Here is a 23,783-nt window from a genome sequence, read left to right as displayed (position 1 = left end):
CCTTCATTACATACAGTTTATTAAATGTATTTTAAAGTTTCTAAACAGCAAAAGAGGAAGTCACACCCTGAACAGATCGTGATACCTTAAGAAAAAGTAACAACCTGTTCATAAACTAATCTGGCAATATACTGGTTCATTTGCTTCCTTTAACTGCTGAACTGGGTCTGCTTGAAAACAAGATTTCTACTGCTACAGTAACTCCTCACCTCTCTATTTATTTCTAGCTACAATCCTTTATCTATCACAGAGGTACTGACTTGCCAAAATAAAAGAGTAGGACTTCAAATTAAGGTAAGGTAATGGAAACAGATCCAATTTTCTTGTTACACCCTGGTGATCAAGTAAAAGTAAAAGAAACCCAACCCAACCAAAAAAAACACCCCAAACCACCAAAGTCTGGCTTAGTGACACAAATATTTTCTGTCTAGAAGCTTAAGGATTCTTCTAAAAGGAGCCTGAAGGCTTTCAAACTTACTTCCTCATCCTCCTCTTCCTCTTCATCGTCAGACACAATACTATCATTTAATGGCTCTTCTAGAAAGAAGCAAAACAAAATGGTGTAAGACTACCTGTGCAACTTAACAGAATCTCTAGTTATTGCTCCTCTTTTACAACAGTATGATTTAGCTTGCTTCTCACACTGACATCCCATTCTTTTCAGGATGGACATCCTGACATGGGTGACATCCACCCCATGTCTACCCCGTGCCCACCACATGAGTGAGGACAGCTCTTGGAATTATTTTCTCCTATCAAACATTCTAGAAATAACTGAAATAAATTCATATTTGGGAAAATGGCAGAGTCAGAAACACTCTGGAATAGTGCTTTTCTCATAAATCCCACTATGATGTCTCAGTGTATTTACTAACAAGACTTCAATGAAAGTGCGTGCGCTTGCAAGTTTGTCTATTTTTCAATTATTTTTTATTAAAAGACACTACTTCTCCCTACAAAGAGTTCAATATTATACTGCTTTTATACATAAAAAGATAGTATGCATGTAGAACACTTCATTTAACTTTTGGACAAACTAATTTCCCTAGAAAAAAGCAGCCAGGCTTACACTGGAAATCTGTACACCCAACTTTTACTCACCAATCAGACAAAACCTTTTAAAAATACCATTCACAGGTAGAAGAGGAGCAATTCTATATGAACAAATAATGCATAGTGGCAATATAGTGCTTAAATACTTTATTTGTTCTTTTACAAGCTAGGACCATAAGATACGCTGCCCTCTGCTCTTTCCAAAAGCCAAAGAAAGCAGTCCAACTTGTTCTAGTTTTACTGTACAGTAAGATTTAATCAGAATTCACCTCCTTTTCATTACTTGCTTTCTCTTTCTTCAGCCTTCTTTTCAGCCACAGGGAACAGAAAATACAATAAATATTCCACCTCCTCATACTTGTCTGTATTACCACAGCATCTACAACTCCTAGGACCCATCACAACGTACTCTCTAAAAAGGATGGTCTCGGCTCCCTGTTCAGGATAAGCCATTTCAGATTAACAAAGATACACTCCTCAACAGAGCAAGAGGCAAGCAGAGACAGACCTAGTCCCTAAATCCTGCTTTACAAATTCTATCACCTGTTTATTTTTGCATTTGGCAGCAGTCTCTCATTACTGTGAGGCCACTAGCATGAAAGAAAACAGTCAAGGTCATTCTATTTACAGTCCCAAAACTTTGGAATTGAGACCTACTCAGCCTTTTATTTCTTTCTACTTGTAACACAAAAGGAAATTTTAAAATACATCTGACATTCAAATCCTGACCTTCATTATCCGCCCTCTCTCAGACCATCACACTATTGTTATTCTTTGAGAGTTTCAATGCGAGAATTTCAATGCCAAGTAAAAACATGAGCTTTCTTATGGCTTTTGTGAAAGATTTACAGCTCAGATAGCTGCATCTGTTCTTCTGACCTGAATTGAGCTGCTTGATAATAAATTCAATCTGTCGAATCATCTCTGCATTTCCTTCCTTGATAAAGCAGCGCAGAATTTCTTCCATTCCCTGGATTGCAGTGGAAAACATGGCTAGATTAGTATTTCATGTGACCACAGTGATGAAGTTTTGTTAGCTAAAATGTCATTGCTTTATCAGGGAAAACAAAGTCAGCGTGAAACAAACCACTGTGTTCATCTCTAAGCACTCCGTTTTGACCATACATTTCCCAAAGACAGAAGAAATATGCTGCCCAGATTGCTTCTAGGTTTAAATACAGAAGTATTTAAATGATGAACAGCAAATTTTCACAATAGATCTGCTGCTTCTGCCTTCTGAACTCAGTACACAATAGTCAACAGAAAAGGGCAAACTGGCATTCACAGACACAACAGTGCAAGGTTCAGAGAAGGAAAGCAAAAAGCAGGATCAACTTTGACCTTATCTTAAACCCAGTTTCTCTTTGCGGCCCCTTATAGGCTTGATGTAGTGTCTTTAATAATTTAAGATGACTTCCAATCCTCTGTGCTTTGTGAGGTAAAACATCTGACAACAATTATGTCTGCATAACTCTCTCGGTTAATCCTTAAGACACAAAGATACACTGCTATCCCAGGAAGGGCTTCCTCAAATCCAGAAGTCAAAATACATTCATTACTATTAGACTAACTTTCACAGGAGATCAAGTCCTAGCTCTGCTAAAATCTTTCTCCTGCTGCCTTCCCCAGCCAACCATGTCTACACCAGGCAGAAACAAAAGCAGCAAAGGAACTCATCCTCTTAGTGGCTATTCACTGGTGCAGAATGAGTTAAATACGGGGAATAAGTAGCAAGTCAACTGAAAGCATCTCCTGGGCGACACCCAGTCTACAAAGTGCTAGATGGACAACACAATTATAAATCAAAGGTGTTATTTCAGAATATAGATAGAACTCTTCACAATGCTGGGGCTTGGTTTCTGGGAAAAGACCAGCAAATACAGCAAAAGTTTGAGACATACATTCATACCTGCCTGAATATCAAAGGTAGAGGGCCTCTTGTGGATTCCCTTCTCAAATGCTATGGCTCCTACCTCACAACCCTGCTGCACACTGCTCAACAGGTACCTGTGTGCATGCCATCTTTGGCGTATGTGTTGATCTTTTGTGCTATGCAAAGCAGCACTTCTTACCATTGCTCTGGCTTCTTCTCGGACAGAAGGGATGGCAAGAATGCTATAGAGTGTTCCATTCACATATGGTTGTATCTAAGAGGAAGAAATAGTCATACCACAGGAAAAAACCTCTTACATTCACCCCAGTTGACTATAAGGAAAACAGGTGTAGAACAACTGTGCTCAGAGAGTTCAATCAGGCTTGTAAAAATTCCCACTTGGGAAGCAGGGAACTTTTAGGGTGCAAATATGCTGTGATAGGGTTGATCTAAATCAGTACTGCTGCACGCAGGTTTCCCTCCCCACCTCTTCTAAAGATGTATTCTTGCAAATTGACCTAGTCCTAAAAAAAAACCAAACAAAAACCCCACCTCACCCTCCAAAAGCCAACACCCCAAAAAAAACCTAACCCAAAAAACCCCCCCAAAACCAAAGGTTAGTTTCTGAAAAACACTAGTGGCAGTACAAAAAACAGGACAAATAACAGGGACAAGACTGTCAGTGTGAGCTCAGACAGGCTTCAAGCATTGTAGCCTTAGGCAGGATGGTGAAAGCTGTGGTAGCTTCCAACATCCTCTCACTCTGTTGCTTGTTACTGTACCTCAGCAGAGGAAAAAAAACCAGCTAGCATAAAAGCTCTGTATTATGGTTAGTGAAAGCCAACAGATCTGTCAAACTAGTTTTATCAGCACTTATGTAACCCTTTGTATTGGCCAGTTACTGTTGGAGCACTAAGATTTCCAGTCATTTATACCATTGGAAAAATGAACAAGGAGTAGGGTGGGAGCTAGGGGAAGCAAGGAAGGATAAGGGACTGGATTTACACAAGGATTCCACAGCTTCTCAGAAAGCTCTCCTGGCACCCAAGAGCATTGCCTTCTACCTTTAACTTTGATAACAAAAGTTCTATCAGCTGCGCTGGTGAAAACTAGGTTGTAAGAATGCTCCCTCTGAGAGAAATTTCAAGGGCATTCTAAGGCAGAGACTTCAACGGTATGATAACATTTTTCTAAATACTTCAGCCTAGGGACTGGGATGTTATTTTTTATTAGTATGTATTGTATTAACTCTCATAATTCATAAAAATAAAGCTAGTGAAACAGTACAATAAAGGTATGCCAAGTCTTATCTTAATCAAAACAGTGCTAGTAAAGAACTGATCTACATTTTCTAATGAGTTCATAAAACATGAAATAAACACTTTATTCAAATTTATTCTCTATTTTCAGTTTAACTGCTTAATAAAAAAAAGGATTATATAATCATTGTATACAAACATGACACACCAGCATTTATCTTTCATTGCACCTTGCACGATCGTCAAAGAATCGATCTAGAATAGCCTGGTAAAAATTCTGCCTCCCTATGATTCCAACTTCATACAATATTTGCCCTCATTTTCTCCTGCCTTGAATTTTACTCCATGGTTAAAGAAGTGACTCTCTGCAGAGACAGGTGAAGCAATGCTTTCCATAGAAGACAACAAATATGAGAGTGATGTGTTGAAAAGCATTAGGTAGAAATAACTAATAATTTTTAGTATTTTCCTCTGAGGTAGTTTAATTTAGCATCTAAGATGCAAGAATGTCTGGAGACAGAAAAGAAACTTGAACCACAAAAGAGTTAAGTGGCAGGTAAAATGAAACAGTGGATAAAAACATATTAGGGCTTGAATGTCACAGGTGTATTGCTTTCTTATAATATTCCTTAAAACTGCGAGCAAATTAGCTTCTTTGCATCTGATGTTTTGCATAATGGCTTGCACCAGATCTAATGAACTAGTTAAGCTTGAGATGATTTGGTGTAAGATGACATTTCAACAGCATTAGAAACTGCAATCAAGGCGGCACACGGACTGCATGATAACGATGCATCTAGAAGACTTTCATTCTTAGCTGCCAACATTTGTCAAAGGAAGACATAATTATCTCTAGAAAGACCAATGCCCAACGAAAAAATTTCACATAATTGTGGATTTTAGAAAAATTTCATGCAACTTAATTATATGAGGGTCTAACAATGGAAATAAAGCCAATTTACTTTTTTCCATTTCTTCCTTTCTTGCTTTTTTAAATTTAATTTTTCTTTCCACCTTTCCTTAGCCCAAAGTTTGCTGTACAAATACCTCATGATTCTCATGGCCAAGAAGATCAGAGAGAACTCTGAGTACATGGTTTGCGATTCTTGCACACATTTTCTTCCCTGCAAAGGGAGAAATCATAAATAACAGATCAGAGCAAGCTGCTAACTTCTTAATATCAGTACTAAATATAATTTACACAGAGAAACACTGTTCCTTGTCCCTGCCAAATGCTGCTCAGCATAACTGAGCTGGAATTAGTGGAGTTACTCTGGATTTGCACAGCTGTAATCTTGGACAGGATGCAAAACAAAGATATTTTTAGAAGTTTAACAAAGACATTTTGTTTATGGCAAGCAGTCAATTTTCTACCCTTACCTTACTTTTCTTTTTAAAAGGAAACTTAATTTAAGCTTCTTTTAAGTCTCTTGGACATAGACAGGACCTTATTTTCTTGGGGGGAATCTCTGTGTTGTAGAAGCTAAGCATGCAAGTATTTCACTCCACAAAGTGAAGGTTAAGCTCCTTGCCATTACTGATCAGCTCAGTTCTGACTTTCTTTTATACAAACAAATCTCTCACATAAATAAAAAGTGTCTTTTGAAAACTGAGCCTGGAACATAGGAATGGCAGTCCTCACATATGGATATGAAAATCTTAAAGGGTTCCATTGATTAACTGTTTTCTTAATTCTTTAGATTTTGGTCAAGCTAACCTCCATAGTTTGGGATTCTTGGGAAAGAGAACTGCTCAAAATACTGGTTATAACACTCAAATATGTCTGGTTATGTGAGTCCCTGCTACTAATTACAGTCACTTGAAAGAATCCATGTATATCAGAAAAAAGGATTCACAATCTTCCCTATCCATTTCTTGGAATACGGTTGTAATTCAAAATGTAAGACACCTGCACTCCGCAGACAAAGATTCATGAGCAAGGCAACAGAATACTCCAGTGTGTAATCAGACAGGCAATCTGTATCTGTTAGAACATCAACCAGCCAGAAAATGAGCCCATCTTTGATCATTGCCGACTGCAGTGCACGCCTAGGATTAAAAACAAAAAGCCGACAAAAATCAGTCCATATCAAAAATAGCTTTCAAATACATTTATAGCTAATATAAGCACATTAAACCCCTACTTCATCTACCTGCTATACAGTAGCCTGCCAACAAAACCACCCCAAAACTACCCATTTTGGCAGAATCAATTAAACTAAGGAATTGACAAAGCCTGAAGAAACTGAAGATGCAGGCTCCCATAGGATTAGAGGACTAAAACGTTGCTGTGTGGGTTGGGCTTTTTCTGTGTTTTGGTTTTTTTTTTAAACCTGCAAACTACTCAGGCAAGTTTCTTCATTGTCTTCTAAGGCTTCTAACTCCACCTAAAACTGCATTTTCAATTGTCTTAAAATTGGTAAAAAAAGCTAGCTACACACAGCAGACCCATAAAGCAAATTAATTACTTATTCCACCATAGGTAGCCATAGCACTATAGCACTTTTGTACTGTTGATTTAACAAATGAGATTTTTTTGTTTAAATCTATTTGTTCTTTTCTCTAGAGATTCTTAAATCACGAATTCTTTTAACTCAACCTGTAGCTGCTCTCGAAGAGTATACTGAATAAAGTGCCTGGTGGTCAACTGTAATCTCCTACAATAGAAATTTCTCCCTTTACAAAACAAAGTATATACTGGTAGAAAGCTCTTACTGGAAAACACCATTTTTAATCACAATATTTTCAATGGGCAGTAAGTCTAAATTACAAAGATCAAAGCAGGTATTTTCCTGGTCTGTAGTACTTGGGATCTGGGTTTCCCCTGAAATCTCATACACTTTCTCAGTCCTAGATCTTGCAGTAGGTCTATGGCATGGGCTGAGCAAAACAAGGGAGCACCTGACCACACATTAAAAAAAGAGTCCCTCACATCAAGTATCTGGAATTAACCCTCTATAAGATTAACTGTTATTTTTTAGAACGTAAAAATTCCAAATTTTCAGTAGCTTTGGGCCTAGGGCCCAAAATTCAAACCAACTTGTACTATCAAAAACTGCTTTAATAGAAAATAATTTTCTCTAAGATTGGTTTAGGACTTCAAGCAGCAGAGTACGAAGACTTATTCTTTTTCATCTCAAAAATATATAACGTAACATGTCAGGAAGCAGTCCAGAATTTTACCCAAAACACATTTACATGTGCTTCATGCAGATGAGTTCTAAATGAGGCAAATCCAAAAGCAGCCCTCATTCTTCAACAAGCCCAAACAAACAAATAATAAAAAAACCCCCCAAACAACACCAGCAGTCTTAATTTAGAAAAAACATGAATGAAAATAAGAAGAGCTAAACACATCCATCTACCTCCCTACGTTTAGTTAACTCTTCAGGGCTGAATATTCCACATGACTACTGTGAAAACAGAGTTCCTAGATCATGTTTATTTGATGAATGGGAGCAACAACATGCCCTTTAATGCTTTTGCATGATATTTCTTTTGTGGTGGGCATTTGAGTCAGACTGCTAACACAAAATAAACAAGACAGCCTGTGCAGAGATAGCTCCAGGAAAGAGGATCAAGAGGATGAAGATGAAACCCCTGAAAAATGTTTGCAGAAACAATAATGAAAACCTTATGCTTTGGAATGTAGTACCACTTTTTTTCTATGTAGGATCTTCAGGACCTTCTACATTAAGATTCTCACTTTGTTCAATTAAGAAATACATATAAAGCACACAAGGCTATAGCAGATGTACATATACTTGAGTCTTGACAGCTGGTAAGAAGCCAGCTTAATTCCATCAGCAAAACTGAGTTCTCCTCCTCCATAAATGACACTGTTTTCATCAGTCATCAGAGGTTCCGATGACTGTTATGGGAAAATGAAGTGCTCCTCTTTCCTCCCTTAACAGAGCGTAACTAGCCTGCATTTCCTCTCCTGCTGTCACCACTGCATGCTGTGCTTTCATCACCTGAGGCTGAATTTCTGCAGAGCCCCCAAAACATTCTCCCATGTAAGGGAATCCTTGTCTTCAGCTTTCAGTCTCTCCTCCAGCATTTGCAGCAACATTGGGTTCTGAGAAAGGTAGACACGACCTGGTGCAAAAAGCGATGAAAGAACAGATGCTGAGATATCAGGTTATGACAGAAAAGCTCCCTCTCCTTGGAAAAGTAAGTAGGATTGACCTAGTTTCTTCTTTACAAGCCATTCTTGTGCCAAGACCCTAACAAACCTGCACAAATGACTTGTATAGCAGACCAGTTGCATTCAGTCCAGGCGCTTGGGACATTAGAGGCTCCCACTTGCCAAGTTAGTACCACACAGAATCCGCTATTCCTCTTTCTGATCTATCACAGTTTTGTATACTCTAGTAAAAGAGCAGAGATGTCCAAAGAGGTCAGGAAAATTAGGTGCCCTACTGCTGTTGACTTCAAATGGGATTTCGGTTCCTAGCAATACTTAGCTCCTTAAGTAGCACCGAACCAAGGCTAATTTGGTACAGGCAGAGATACAAAGCTGCATATCTATGCAACCAAACAGCAGTGATGCACAAAGATTTATTCAGGTGAGGACCAGGAAGATGCAAGAGCAGCTGCACTAACTACTGTTACATAGCCTGGTAGCAGGTCTGCCTATAGGACCTTTAATTAATAGGGATTTTTTTTTTTTTTTTTTTTTTTTTTTAACCCTCATGAAAAGACTGAAGAATTAGAAAGGCAGCACCTGGGTAAGTTCCCACATAGACCACAAATCATCAGAAGAAGTTAGAAATGCTAAAACTTTCCAGATACCGAAAAACTGTTTTGAATGCATGTAACAGAAGACAGTGAATCCCTAGAAAAAGGGTGCTGATAAGGCTCTAAATTTCCAGATGCAGTGAAATGCACTTGTGAAGTACCTATAAGCCAGCCTAATATGAAAATGCTGTCTTTTTTTTTTCTCACCAAATCTCTTACCTTCTGCCAGTGAAGCAAAAGCATTGATGAGCCTTGCCATATACTGTCTGACTACCTCACTTTTAGAATGTAATAATTTGAGGACATTTCTCTGAAAAAGAAAGCAAATATTAATAAAAACTCACCAAAGCAGCAAAAAACAAAGTTAGTTTCTATAATGTTTTAAAACCTTCATTAAATTTTCACAGCAAACAAACTTTGAATGCATAACGATATCTTAAATAATGTGACTATGACTTAAAATTTCCCAGTTTCTTTTTGTATTGGCAGGGGGCTGAAAGAGAGATGGAAAATGAACAAATAAGCAAATTAGAGCTCCTCGGCTCAGTCTGTTAAAACACCATTAAGCTCAATGGTGTAGGGTGAGAATTATAATGAACCAACACAGCTATCAGTTCAAGCTGATATCTAAAATTAATATTTAGTCAGTGACAAAAAAATATCAGTTAATTTTGTTGATGAACTTAAATGCAGTAATGTTACCTGAATAGGAATGCTTGACAACTAAGAGGGTGGGAAAACAGCTCAGTAACTCACCAAGAACACCACATTGCAAACTATTTTTAATCTGTTTTACATCAGGGATTACTTATATATAACTTTCCTCTTACAGAAATTTAAAGGGAGAAAAAGAAATCATTGATTTAATAATCCTTTAACTTTTCTAGTGAAGTTACTGTTGCAATGACAATGGGAGCTACAATGTAACAAGTAGGGCCACTGCTTCAAACAACTGGGGAACTCAACTATGCACAAAATTCACTATTACAAATGAAAAAAGTTGCACCTTGGTTAGCGATAGTATTGGATTATTAGTGACTGAAGCAACCTTTCAAAATCCACATACCAGCAATTCCCCTTTCTACAGAAAGGTAACAATCTATTCCAAATTCAAGGAAATACTGTTGAACATGTTATTTATTACAAGTGCATGATCAGATACTCCATAGAGGTATTGAGACTGAAGTCCTAATTTAGTTCTTATCCTAGATTGGTGAAATGGATTGAAAATATTATCTAACAATACATAATCACTCAAAAAGGGACGTGGCATCTGATAAGCAAGAGCTAACTCCCAAGTAAAGGGCTCAGCAGGCTTCTGCTCAACTCACAAACGTCAAACACCAGGAGAGGTGACAAACTTCCACTTGTCTACAAGAACTGTATCTACACTGAGAGCTCTTGTAACACAAAGCTTTGCCCATCATATTTAAAGACTGGGATGCAGAAGTTAAATGTATCACATGATTTTGGCACTACTACTTTTTTTTTCCCCCCTTCCAGAGAGTGATAATTTTTTCTGATCAGCACTTTATAGAAACAAATGAGCAATATCACATACAAGTTGGAGGAAACCCCTTTCCAGCTGACCTGACAGTTGCTGTGGCAGTCTAGGAGGTCATTACTGATGTAGGCTTGCAGGACTGTCTCTCTCTGTTCTCCAGGATATGATGTTGTCAAGCGCTAAAATAAACAACAACACAAATAAATCAGTCAAATAAAGAAATGGTAATGTGAATTGACGACCACTGAAGATTTTAAAGGGGCTGATACCCCATAGTTGAGAAACCTCTTCTCATGGGGAGAAGAAATTCAACCTCAGTGATCTAAGGGAAAGAGAAGAACTGAACTGACCTGACCTCAGCTCAGTGATCCACTACAGAACTGTTACTTGGGAGCTGTCATCACTGTCCATACAGGAAGGATACAGCATTGCTTCCCATAAAGTTAAAGAGCCTGTCTAATAGCTACAGCTGTGGTGCTTTTCTAAAGTGTCTGAGACAGAGTACTGGACTAGAACCACCACTGGACAGACCCAACGGATGTGGGATTTTTTTTTTAATGTGAAAACGGACAGTGAAGCTTGATCAGAATTCCACTATTGTTATCTCTCATGTCTGTAACTTTGAACCCATCAGCTCCGTTTCAGCAGGAAAATCTAACTTCCTGTTGTCACTTTTAATTTTTCTGAAATAGCATTACATGATCTGAGTCAAACAAAATGTAGGCTCTTGTAGAATATCTTGATTATAAAGGAAAGCTGGTGATTAGAGTCAGGTATTTCTCTGATACAGCAGTTTTTATATAAATCTAAAACAGAGCAATACATGGAAAAATGAACTGCCTAAAACAACAGTTTCCTTTAAAACACATAGGAAATTACTTCCACTGAAGATCCCAGGAACTCCTATCTGGCTTTGCTCAGACAGGGAGAGTACTGCTACAAATACACACCTGCTTCCTGGGCTTTCTTCATCATCTCAAGAGCCTCAGGAAGCTTCACTGACAAAGAGAGAAGTTGCCTGTAATGCTGAACTGATCACCCTAACAATTATCTTGCTCAGAAGATGGATTTTAGTTCTGGACCCCTCCAGAAGGGACCCATTTCTTCTTTCCTGCAGAGGCCATCTCCCTTACCCAGCGCAGAGCCTGCAGTAAGAAGGCCTTGAGACGATCATTCCCTGTAATCAAATCTTTCTTCAGCTTCTCATAATCCAAAGAGGGCAACAACGGCACATCCTGCATCTTCCTACAATGCAAACAGAAAAGACATTAATCAAAACTTTCTCTTCTTATTCAGTGCAGCTGATGTTACTGAGGTGAGATGAGCCAAAACAGGAAGTCTGCTTCAGGAAGAGAGCTTCCACATTTTTACATCTTTGGTACTTTTATTACCATTCCTGTGTTAAAACAACATACTTTTTAATCTTGGACTTATTTTTTCACCATGCATGCAGCTCATTTACCATCATAACTTGCAGGCACTAAACTGAAAACTAGCCAGTCGATGATCTGAGCTTTTTAGTGGCACAAAACAGTATAGCAACACCCTTTTTTGCCCTGTGTGGACCAGAAGGGCATGAGGGCAGCAGCTTGTGGATCTTAGCACACGGTTATAAACAGACGCTGTAACAAGTTGCAGCTCCAACCTCCCCTCTAAGCCCTCACGTACAGAGAAATGTCTTCTCCAAGGCAAAGGAGGTAGGCTGGATTTTTACAGGCTGGACTATGCTGGCTTAGCATAAGACTTAATACAGTACCACTTTCCATGCACCAGTACTATCTTGCTATTTTGAGTTTTAATACTGCAACAGAAGTTTCACTTAACAAAATTGCTTCTAGTCAATGCTTTAATTTTAATATTTAAATATATTCCACTAAACAACTTTTACTCCTATCTTCCTATCCTAATGCTTTTCAAAACAAATTTTATGTTAAATGTATATTTGTCCCTTTAATGGTAAAAACAGAAGGATCAAAACAGTGTCTCAAAAATTTAATAAAACCTTCACCGCAGATATACCATCTGTTTGATCTTATGAGCCAAAATTTATTAAGTCAGGCACAAAAAAATTAAACTTGAAGCACCCAAAAATCCACGCTACTGATTCCCCCTTTCCCTGGATTTGTGAGAAGCAAACTGATAACCGCAGTACTGTACTGTGTGAGGAAACAGTAAAGAAAATTCAGCGACCAACTCACAGGTGTGGAGTGGTAGATTTACTGCATTAGCAACATCCTGCTGAAATTAGGATGTTACTGAACCTGCCCAACAGAAGAACACAGATCACACGATGCATGCATACAATGTTCACTGAGATCAGAGGAAGCACACAGAGGTTGAGCAATTTGCAGACAACTGGCAGTGCCCTTCAGTTTACAACCCACCCCACCCCCCACCCCCTTCTCTACAGACAGAAATGAAGCTCAGCAATACTTACAGAGGGCCTAAAGATGCTCTTAACATTGTGGAAGCCTGGATCAGAAAAACAGAGAAAAAAAGAAATCACAACAGATTAGCCCAAGTTTCATATCAACAGTGTTACTAATGAGGTCCACAGTGAATTCCTTCACTGAGGTTCTGCAGTTCTTTCCCTATAAAACCTACATTGCAAAATGGAAACACAGGTAAAGAGAGAGAGGACTTCAAAGTTTATCTTTCCTTTCCCTTAAAGATTTTTGTAGGTAAAAACCTCTTTTGTTATGATCTGACTATGTTATCGTCACTGTCATACTCCAAAAATTACCTACACTTGAAGCATTTAAAAGAATAAATAAAAGTAAAAGAGTGAGTAGAAACTACCATCCAGAGCCCACTGAGGAAGATTAAGAACTTGCTAAACACGTTTATTGACTTCAAAAATTTTTATACCTTAAAGTTGCAATAATATTTCACTGGAGACCTAGCACATATTATTGCACCCTAATTTCTATAATTCTTCATTTTGACACTAATGTTAGAGTGCCTGTTGCTACTAATATATACCCCTATATATAACTATTAATATGTAAAGAAAAGACTATGTATTCTAGTACAGATAAACCTGATATGGAACAGCATGTCATTTCTCAGTGGTTCTGCCTAGGATAAGTTCAATTTAAGCCTTGATATTTCCCCTCTGATGTTGTGTGACACAGAGCATGTGCAGGCACCACTGCCAAACAAATCAAAACTTAAAAATATCAACACCATATAAAAGTTCCATATAAAAGTTATCTGCTTCTGTAAATATTTTTTGCTAGAGCTAATTGTAAGTGAGCTGAGAAGCAACAATTCTGGCATAAGAGTGCTTCATGTCACACATTCTGATGTCAATTACGTGCCATATTCACAGAATATTCAGTGTTGCCTCTTTGTGCTGATCTCCCTGCTCACTTTCTAAAAAATCTTTCATTACCACTTATGCCTTTAGAACTGGTCTTCTTTTCTAACCTGCCTCTTTCAGGGGGAGCTCTATAATCGATGTCTATTGTCAGATTTAAAACTGAGGGATTTAGGAGACAAAAAGCATGAAATACCACAGAGGATATTGAATTACACCAGCTGACATATTCTTGAATACACTACCTCATGGGCATCCTTGGTAATACAAGGAACTGCTCTCTTAGATGTGAAATAAGCTCATACACCCACTGGAAAACATTTTATATTACATTTAAGTCAATGAATGACTTGTACACAACAGACAATTAGCAGGTCATATACTTCAAAATTAACCTGTCTTGACAGCAGTTGTCAAATCATAGTTTATCTTACACAATACAAAAGTCTTTCAAAATATATCTACCTAAACTGTTTCCCCTCATTTATTTGTATTAATTTTCCTTAGCATTTTCGACAAATATCAAAAGTTAACTTTTGTTTAAACAAACTGTTTTCCCGGTCAAAACCTATCCTCTTGTACCTGAATGTACAATGAAATCACAAATAATTTTCATTGCCTTCCTCAGCACCCTTCTCCATTAAAGGAAATGGGAAAGAAAGTGACTACAGTATGTTAAAGCAAGAGAAATGACAGAGCCCTTGAAGATCATAGAATCATAGGTTGGAAAAGACCTCTAGGATCATCAAGGCCAACTGTCAGCCCAACACTACCATGTCTCCTAAACCATGCTCTGAAGTGCCGCATCTACACGTCTTTTAGATACCTCCAGGGATGGTGACTCTACCACCTCTTTGGGCAGCCTCTTCCAGTGACTGACCACTCTTTCAGTACAGAAAATTTTCCTAATATCCAATCTAAACCTGCCCTGATGTAGCTTGAAGCTGTTTCCTCTCATCCTATCACAAGTTACTTGGGAGGAGAGACCAACACACACCTCGCTACAACCTCCTTTCAGGTAGTTGTAGAGAGCGATAAGGTCTCCCCTCAGCCTCCTCTTCTCCAGGCTAAACAACCCCAGTTCCCTCAGTCACTCCTCATCAGACTTGTTCTCTAGACCCTTCACCACCTTTGCTGCCCTTCTCCGGACATGCTCCAGCACCTCAATGTCCTTCTTGTAGTGAGGGGCCCAAACCTGAACACAGCATTCGAGGTGAGGCCTCACCAGTGCCGAGCACAGGAGCACCATCACTGCCCTGCTCCTGCTGGCCACACTATGCCTGATACAAGCCAGGATCCTCTTGGCCTTCTTGGCCTCCTGGGCACGCTGCTGGCTCATGTTCAGCCGGCTGTCAGCCAGCACCCCCGGGTCCTTCTTCACCTGGCAGCTTCCCAGCCACTCTTCCCCAAGGCTGTAGCATTGCATGGGGTTGTTGTGAACCAAGTGCAGGACCCGGCACTTGGCCTTGTTAAACTTCATACAATTGGCCTCGGCCCATCAGTCCAGCCTGTCCAGATCCCTCTACAGAGCCTTCCTACCCTCGAGCAGATCAACACTCCCGCCCAACTTGGTGTCATCTGCAAACTCACTGAGGGCACCATCAACGCCCTCATCCAGATCATTGATAAAGATATTAAACAAGACTGGTCCCAGCACTGAGTCCTGGGGAACTCCGCTTCTGACTGGCCACCAACTGGATTTATGATGAGGAGGTGAGACACATGAGAAGATGAGATAGAGAACAGTAATGAGAAAAGAAATACAGCAGGTAACTAAGAGTAAATAGATGTATATAAAAGCTCTCTGCTTCTCAGCAAAGTCCTTTTTACCTGCCACTTCTCTGCTGCCTTAGAAAGAAAAACATGTGCTCCAACCAAGGTCTAACTAAAGGATATATAATTGGTAAACATACGTGCATCACCCTTCCACGCAAATAAAAGTTTTTGGCAAGTGTAAGATTTTGCAAGCTTTTATAAATTTCAAACAACAGAAACGTCAATTGGAAGAACATTCAGATCAAGCAGGACAAGGTCCTATTAATTCCCAAATTACTTTTTAAACCAGCAGAAGGACCACAGCAAAGCATTTAGTACGGTTTGGCTCTGTAGTCTACCTACACCAAGAAGGCACCACACAGTGAGGCAGACCCTATACTGGAGCTCTGAAGGCAGGACCACTGAGATGGAGATCCTTCTTGTCCAGCACTCGCTTTTCTGATCAGACCCAAGTTTATCAGTCTAGAAATGGCACAGGTGGAAGGAAGCACTCTCTGGCTTTTGGTGTTTCTGGGAAGGCAATAAGGATACAGTTCATACTACATCAGGTTCAGTGAGGCAAAACAGAAATGGGGAAAAGATTTTCAGAGCTAGTTTGTCCTTCACTGCACCTTCATTTCTGAAATTGACTGACTATGGTCAGCACTACTGATAACCAGACATGTCACAGGCAGAGATTTCCTTTCTTATCTTCATCTACATGACTGTAATTAGTCTTAAATAAGTTAATTTGTAACCTGCCAATATGGTATACTGAGTAAGACATTGGCTTGGGTTTCAAGAGATACGCTTCTAGTCCTGATTCAGCTACCAACTGCAGACAGAATTTAAACACGCCATTTCACATCTCTGGGCCTTGATTTTTCTCATCTGGAAAGCAGATACAGGCCTCAGTCTCTTGAAAAAGCTGATTTTTGAGGTCTAGCAATGAATGGCAGTGTGCAAGAGCTAAACGCTATTGGTTTGCAATTAAACAATCGAATGCTTATGGCACAACCACCACAAACAGAAAAACAACAGAATTAGTGTTTGATTATGACAGCATAATTCTGCAAAATAAGTTAACAACAGCTGATACAGTATAGTAACAACTCTGGTACAAGTATTTTCCTGTTTTGGAATTTATTTATGCCTCTATTTTAAGGAATTTTATGAGAACAAGAATTGCAGTAAAATACCGCTAGAGAATTCTATTTCTTCACTGGGCATTTCTTGGCAGTTACGCAACCAGTGGCTCATAGGGCTACGACTTCAGGGTCTGCACTACTTTGGGTCAGAGAGCTGAGGCACCCTGTGAAGCACACAGCGTGCTGAGGGACAGCATCACGCACTCTCCATCCATTGCTAAATGTGTCTGAAGAACTTTTCAATCAGTTTAATTTTCAAACAAGTGATCCAAATACAGTACTGCTGAGTGCTGATCATTCAGTTTAGCCTCCAGGCTACCTCTTGCCACAGGGTCTCAACTTTTCATCTTTTTATCCCTGTTTTTAAAGGGGAAACACATGTGGCACCCCAGATGCTTAGAGCCCCGCTACCCTGCCAGCCTTTCTCCTCCTCATACCATACCCTCTTCAGCTCTCGCTCCCAGACCACTGTCGATCTGGATGGCACTACCTCTGTACCCATTCCTTGGCTGCTTTCACTGTCTCCTGCAGCAGCAGCATCATCAAGGGGAGCCTGTCCCAGCACAGAGCTCGAGCTGATACCCCCGACAAGCCATAACAGTTTGCTCCAAGTCCCACGCCTCATTTTTAATGCTGGCAGATTTGACCAGTTGGAAGCAGCAGTCTCAGCAATAGGAAGCACTGGATTATGGACCTGGGTGGAAATTAAGCCTGGGGAATACAACCCATACTCTGCTGAAAAATTCATGGCTTCCTTCACAGTACCATTTCTAATTAAAAGAGTGAAATACAGACCCATCCTAACATTTAATTTTAACTTGCTTTAATACTCCTATTCCTTAAGATGAGCGCCCTTCACCTCACAAAATGTCTTGCCCCACACAAGCACGAAAGGGTAAACGCACATTACAAATTCCCTGGCAGGCAGCCAACCAAAGCAAATAAACTTCCACCTCAGCTTTTGCCTTTCACTAGGAAGCATTTGTTTATTTGTTTCCATTTCTCCTCTTTAGTATCCATTTGAGATGTCCCGATCTCAAATATTTACCCAGTTAAATACATAACCTAACACTAAAAAGTCACGTTAAGCTGTAGTTCTTGACTTGTGCATTAGCTTTTACAAAAGGAAAAAAACCACACCTCAAGTATAGCTGGGTCCTACAAATCAGTTCTTGGGTTTACTTACATCGGCACGCTTACTTCATTTAAGACATATAATCTAGCCAGTGGAAAAAGGTCATTGTCTTCACCATTATCTCTGTATACAGCAGATCCAAAGCTAAGCTTCCACATGCATTACTTCTGGTGGGAGTGCCAGATGAACCAGCCTTCACCCCCTCAATACATTACTACCACAGAAAGCAGAAGCAAGAGATTCTTGCAAACAAAAACCTGTCCCACCACCAAATTAATAACAAAACTCTAAGTTCTTTGCAAAACTTTAGCCATATGCTTTTAAAAATGGACTTCTATGTTGCAGATACGTGTAAAAACATGAAGCTTTTAAAAATTATTTTTAGGAAGAAAGGGATACATTTAAATGAGGAAAAGGTTAATATTGAAGTCTGGAAGTGGGCAGAACAGAGCTCACTTTGGCCTTTTGATCCTCACAGATCCTTCCTTCTCTTTCCCTTTCCTGGTGTTCATTCTCAAATCTAAATGCTGAACTCTGATACCTTGTCGTTTCCGCGGCAATAGTGCAAAAACTCCACCTGTACTGTGTTTTTCAGAGAGTGTATTTGGATGCTGGAAAGTTGGGACTTACTCAAAACAGCTGCTTTTAAAAAATCGGACAAGAGAAAGTAAAACCATAGCACTGCATTCAGAGCCCTCAAAGCACTCTATTGAAAGTAAATTCTTACTATTCTTATAAGGTTAGTAGAAACATGATTTTCATCTCCAGGTGATGAATCCAAGACCACAGACTGAGAGGCCAACAGAGTTAAAAGCACTGCTGACAGGAAACTTCCTCATTATGCATCTATCATGCCAACCGTCAGACGATGCCCCAATTAGCCAAGTTTGTATAGCCCCTCTTAGATTAAAAAGCATTTACTTCCTCAACATTTTCTCCCAAGCCCTTTTCCCAGTCTTACCTTTCCTGCAACAGGTTAAATATTTATTCAACCTTTTGAGCTTAAAATGTCAGTCAATGAGAAGAGTGCGAAGAACACGGGGCATACATAATGCACCTGCAATACATGACTCCCAGCATTCATGGATTTAATCTTGAACAAAATACTTTTCATGCAAAACCTATCTTGAGACAGAACCATCTGTCATAATTGAAACACATGCAGAAACTTGGTGTCTTAAGGAAAGGAAAAGAAACAAACACAGGAAAACAACAGCCCAAGCATAGCTCATTCCAACAGGACCATGGGGAATGACTTATGTTTGTGTTGGTTCTTGCCAAAGCCAAACCAGGTACTACATTAAATCAAGTAATTCTGTCACGATGCAGATTAGCCACAGATGGCAGCCCTTAATTTTTGAACAAAGCGAGGCATGGATATGAACAGCATGGAACAAAACAAAGTTCAAAGGGGAAAAAAATTAATATTTATAAAAGGAAACAGATGCATTTCAAGTGCAAGCCAAAGCCACAACTGATTTTATCAAATACTGTAGCCCTGTACTCAAACCAACTCCACTTTGCTTTTTGGTGTATATATTTGTAATATACTGAATGCTAAAGCTGGAAGACGGATTCTAGCCTCAGTTACCACTCTGAAAACGTGCTATAAGAATTCAGTGTAAATTCAGTGCAGGTTCTTAATTAATACCCAAACATAAGTGATGAATATGTGAAGAGTAAAACCGATGTTTGAGCAAACCTGTACATATCATTAGAACTCATAAATTTATGTTGAGTTCACCTGTTATATGCTAATGGCAACAAGACTGCTACATGCAGCCTTTGATGGGTTAGACTCCAGCTTGTGTAACCTGGCAGGTTTACTGGGGCTATGCAAGTTTATTTCATAAGGAGATCTGCAAATGTTTTTGATTTTTTTTTCTTGCTTATACTAGAGATATGCTGCTATGAAAATTTCCCATTTGGCATATAGAACAGGTTCTCTAAGACATCTGAAGTGTACATAAAAATGTCACACTGTAATACCGTGTGATAATATGATGATAAGACAACATGTCAGAAAAGGTGTCAAATACTATATATGAACAGTGAGGGGAGGCTAAAAACTATCTAGGTATTAAAGAAATACCTCAGAATTAGAGTCAGATAGCTTTACAAAAATTTCGTAAACAACTCTGTTGTAAGTTATTACATTCCTCATTGCATAAAGTTACATTTAACTAAGGCTACCTGTATAAGGGCAAAACTTTTCTTTAGCAAAGAACATTTAATTCATAATTTCTCATCTGTAATCAACTTTTCTCAGTCTCAAAACAGACCATTATGAGAGGGAACAAAATGCTAAATGTCAAGCAAAAGGTGTCCGTTATGACCACTGACATCATCAACAGGAACAGGCTGATTGATACACGTGATCTTTTAACACAGGTGAATGTGCACAGTATTCTCCACATCAAGATAAAAAGTAGTACGTAAGGAATAGTCCACTGCATTCAATAATTCTATGACTATTTCTCAAAAAAAAATTATGTTTTAAGTGGGAAGTTGAGTGCCCACAGGGGTTACTGTATTTCCAGGTGATGAATACATTTAAAAAAAAATGACAGTTCTTGAAAGGTGAATTCTTGTTTTACCCAAAGAGAGCAATAAAAATACAAATATAGATTATTTTAAAGTAGAATACTGACTGACATTTTTCAGAATTGGTGTCAATCACACTTATGATTCGATTACAGACCGAGTTACTTAGAAGTAGACTCATTTCCTCTCTTTGCAAAGAATGCACTGACTATGGGCAAAATCAGATACTTATGGTGTATTTGTAATATTGCCAGAATACAAACTTCCATCTGGGTTACAAAAGTCACAGGCAGTACACAGAATACTGTTTTGCTTTTTCAGTTTTCAGTGAAAGAGGATTCATTTTAATTGTATGAAACAATTTGATAATCTTTACTACAAAAAGAAGTTTCACTTCAGAAATTTAAAATACAAATATGTAAAATATGACGTACGTCTGAAAAGTACAACTCAAGTTGCTGTATTATCCTAAGCAATAACATTTATCTGCTTACGCAAAGGTGTTGTGGGATCAGCTGGTGTTGGCACACTTCAGAGGCATCATATGCTACATACATGGATGTTTGTGTGGAAGAAACAGTTGCTGTCTGCACTTTATAAGGAAGCTGTGTTTAATGTAAAAGTTGTGGACAAAACTGCTCTTTTGGTGACGTTACATCTATTATGAAGCCATAAGCTTACTCAGAACTTCTATTCGTTCTCCATGCAGAAATCCCAAGCCTTGAACATTTTTTGGCTCTTTATAAACCATACAGTTAACGTATGACAAGTTAATATGCATGGAAAATTGTTACACATTGTGAAATGAAGAGAAATACAGATTGTGGCAGACTGCAGCAGGCAATATGAAAGGATATAAAGATATAGACACTTACATATCCGTCATCACAAGGGCTCATAGAGTAATATCCCTTTATGGGCAAACAGGCACACATTAAAATAAAGAAGATTAAAAAAACCAAGTTAACAGAAATAAATCACAGAGAAATGCACAGTTCTAAAAAAAACCAAAACAACAAATCGGAATTAGCTAAGAATTAACAGACTATTAGCTTTGAAAAGAAAAGTATAAGCACCTTCTCCCAACCCATGTACTTTTATGTTTTAGGACTGAAATCAGTGTGTCTTTCTTGCTATATATTTACAAGTTTTGCTTTCAACACCTAGCAACCACACCTAGTCTACACATTATTCCATAATAACTGTCAGTTAGAATAGCTACAAACCAAGCACTGACACATTTATGATTGAATATGACTTCTGTTGTTCACTGCACTGAAGCAGCTAAGATAGAGATACCAATGAATGTTATATCAATCAGAAGCCCTCAGCTTCTGAGGATGCAGCTGCAAGTATTCTCCATACTTGGTTTGGCTGGAGTTTCTCACCAGCATAATGAAAGCTGAAAGAGACAATTTAAGGTGTTTCAGCAATGTTATCAATTCCTCATCCCAACAGCCTCCACGGATAAATAAAGAAAAAGTCTCTGGAGGGAAAACTAAGATTTAGTTACCAAAATAAAAATTAGCAATAAATCATGGTTTGAGTAGCTCAGTACAAAATATGCCATGTTCTCTTTAATTAGACTAAAATATTTAACTTAGAACAGCTTTGTATCTGAAAAGAACAGTCTTAATTCAAAATAAAAGTGCACAGTTCCACACAATGAAATAAGACCAACATTAATTATTCTGCTTCTACTCTTTTTGTGCAAATCTGCCAATACTTACTTTAGAGGACATATTTGTGTAGATGAATAAGTACATAAACACTGTATTTAGCAGGTTCCTCTTTAACAGACATATACAGCCTTATACAGAAGGTACAGGAAACTTGCCACTCTTCACTGTGAGCAGAAAATAACGTTCTTTCTGTTCCTTAACAAGTCTTAAGAATCTGACATTATACTTTTTATTATGACCACACTCAGAATTCTCTGATGTGAATGAGTTTTTCACTTTCATGGTGCTATACACACACACAGACAGTTCCTGGTGAACCTGCAGCAACTTGGAAGAAGACATTATATACCATATGAGCAGAAAAAAAAACCCTTCTCTTTGCTTACATAAAGAGGTAGGTTTCTTTCTTCTTTACCATATATAAGTGGCAACATATAAGAACCATCCCATGGACAGCGATAGACAAGACTGACACATGTCATCCTAAGAAAAGCTTGCGTAGGGTAGATGCTGTTTGATGTAGTGTGCGTATTATTTTTAAATGAAAGAGCATACATCCACACGCTTGGTGAATCCACTCTGAATGGTTCAGAGTAATAAATAAACCAAACCCAACCACTTCTGTTACCGTCTCCTAGGTTCCATGTGGCCTCCTGGTGCAGAAAACTCTTTCACAAGTAAGAAATAGAATACCTGCCACCAACTATTACTGCATTTGTGAACATACCATCAAGCTGTAAAAGCATGTTTGAGGAAAAAAAACCATAGAATGGTAAGGTAAAAAAAACCCTCCTTGTTTATAGTTTGTAAATGACAGCTTAACTTTACAGAAGAGCTGGTGCTTTTGTCCAGTGACTGAACTTTAAATAATTTTTCCACAGCTTCAAGAGTTGTGCCAAAAGATTCCTAAAACTTGCAAGGGACATTAATTCAACTAATTGTAGCTACAGGTAAATATAATTGGACCAAACAGCAGTAAAAACATAATGGGCATTTAATCTATTCCATGACACAGGAACAATATATGCAAACAACTATACAGCTTTCTAGTCACAGAAAGATTCTCCAGGGGTTAACACACACCTTGACTATTGACAGAGATTGTGCATCTGAAGAAGCAGTTCCACTTTTCTCTTTAATCCAAAGTTTAGAGAATCTTATTACATTACCCCTAATCCAAGAAATTCCAGGAAGGTGTACATCTTTCTTGAATCAGAAAATGTATTCATGCGTTTAAGACTTAAGAGCTACTTTCAATGGGGAATGAATGTACAATGCTTCAAAGATTAAAAAGCCAGAATCCTCTCAGCTTTACGATGTGTATTAAACAGAAAATTGCAGGCATCAAAAAACTACAACCCATGCTTCTTACCCACCAGACAAATCACTATTCAAAAGAAAAAACAAATAAAAAGTAAAATTCAAGTAATCTCAAGACTATTAAAGATTTAACAGACTATGATAGATCACTGTATGTAAAAGTATTATTTTCAAAATTACCATTACCCACATCAGTTCCCTGTCAAAACGAACATTAGAAAGTGTCATGGTTTTGGCTGAGATAGAGTTAATTTTCTTCACAGTGACTAGTATGGGGCTGTGTTTTGGATTTGTGCTGAAAACAGTGTTGATAATGTGGAGATGTTTTAGTTGTTGCTAAGTAGTGCTTACACTAGGTCAAGGACTTCTTCAGCTTCCCGTGCTCTGCCGGGTGCACAAGGCGCTGGGACACAGCCAGGACAGCTGACCCCAACTGACCACAGGGATGTCC

General features: G+C 38.6%; 1 protein-coding gene across 7 annotated transcripts in view; it reads right to left on the bottom strand.

Moving 5' to 3' along the window:
• The window catches only part of ARMC9 (armadillo repeat containing 9), a 72,177-nt gene that overhangs the window by 24,418 nt on the left and 23,976 nt on the right, over window positions 1–23,783 (bottom strand). For 5 of the 7 annotated variants that reach the window (XM_075099067.1, XM_075099071.1, XM_075099073.1 and 2 more), the window contains exons 10-20: window positions 21,206–21,241; window positions 12,867–12,901; window positions 11,563–11,674; window positions 10,516–10,608; window positions 9,145–9,235; window positions 8,160–8,283; window positions 6,095–6,234; window positions 5,233–5,309; window positions 3,126–3,200; window positions 1,933–2,023; window positions 479–537 (exon numbers count right to left, since the gene is read on the bottom strand). In XM_075099067.1, coding sequence (XP_074955168.1) covers window positions 479–537; window positions 1,933–2,023; window positions 3,126–3,200; window positions 5,233–5,309; window positions 6,095–6,234; window positions 8,160–8,283; window positions 9,145–9,235; window positions 10,516–10,608; window positions 11,563–11,674; window positions 12,867–12,901; window positions 21,206–21,241 — 933 coding nt within the window. The remainder of the gene's footprint in view (window positions 1–478; window positions 538–1,932; window positions 2,024–3,125; window positions 3,201–5,232; window positions 5,310–6,094; window positions 6,235–8,159; window positions 8,284–9,144; window positions 9,236–10,515; window positions 10,609–11,562; window positions 11,675–12,866; window positions 12,902–21,205; window positions 21,242–23,783) is intronic. The other 2 variants (XM_075099070.1, XM_075099072.1) reach the window with 1 other exon arrangement.

The sequence above is a fragment of the Phalacrocorax aristotelis genome, chromosome 7, assembly GCF_949628215.1.
Source record: "Phalacrocorax aristotelis chromosome 7, bGulAri2.1, whole genome shotgun sequence".
Classification (NCBI taxonomy): domain Eukaryota; kingdom Metazoa; phylum Chordata; class Aves; order Suliformes; family Phalacrocoracidae; genus Phalacrocorax; species Phalacrocorax aristotelis.
Note: the sequence above shows the minus strand (reverse complement) of the source record. Positions and strands in the feature narration are given on the sequence as shown.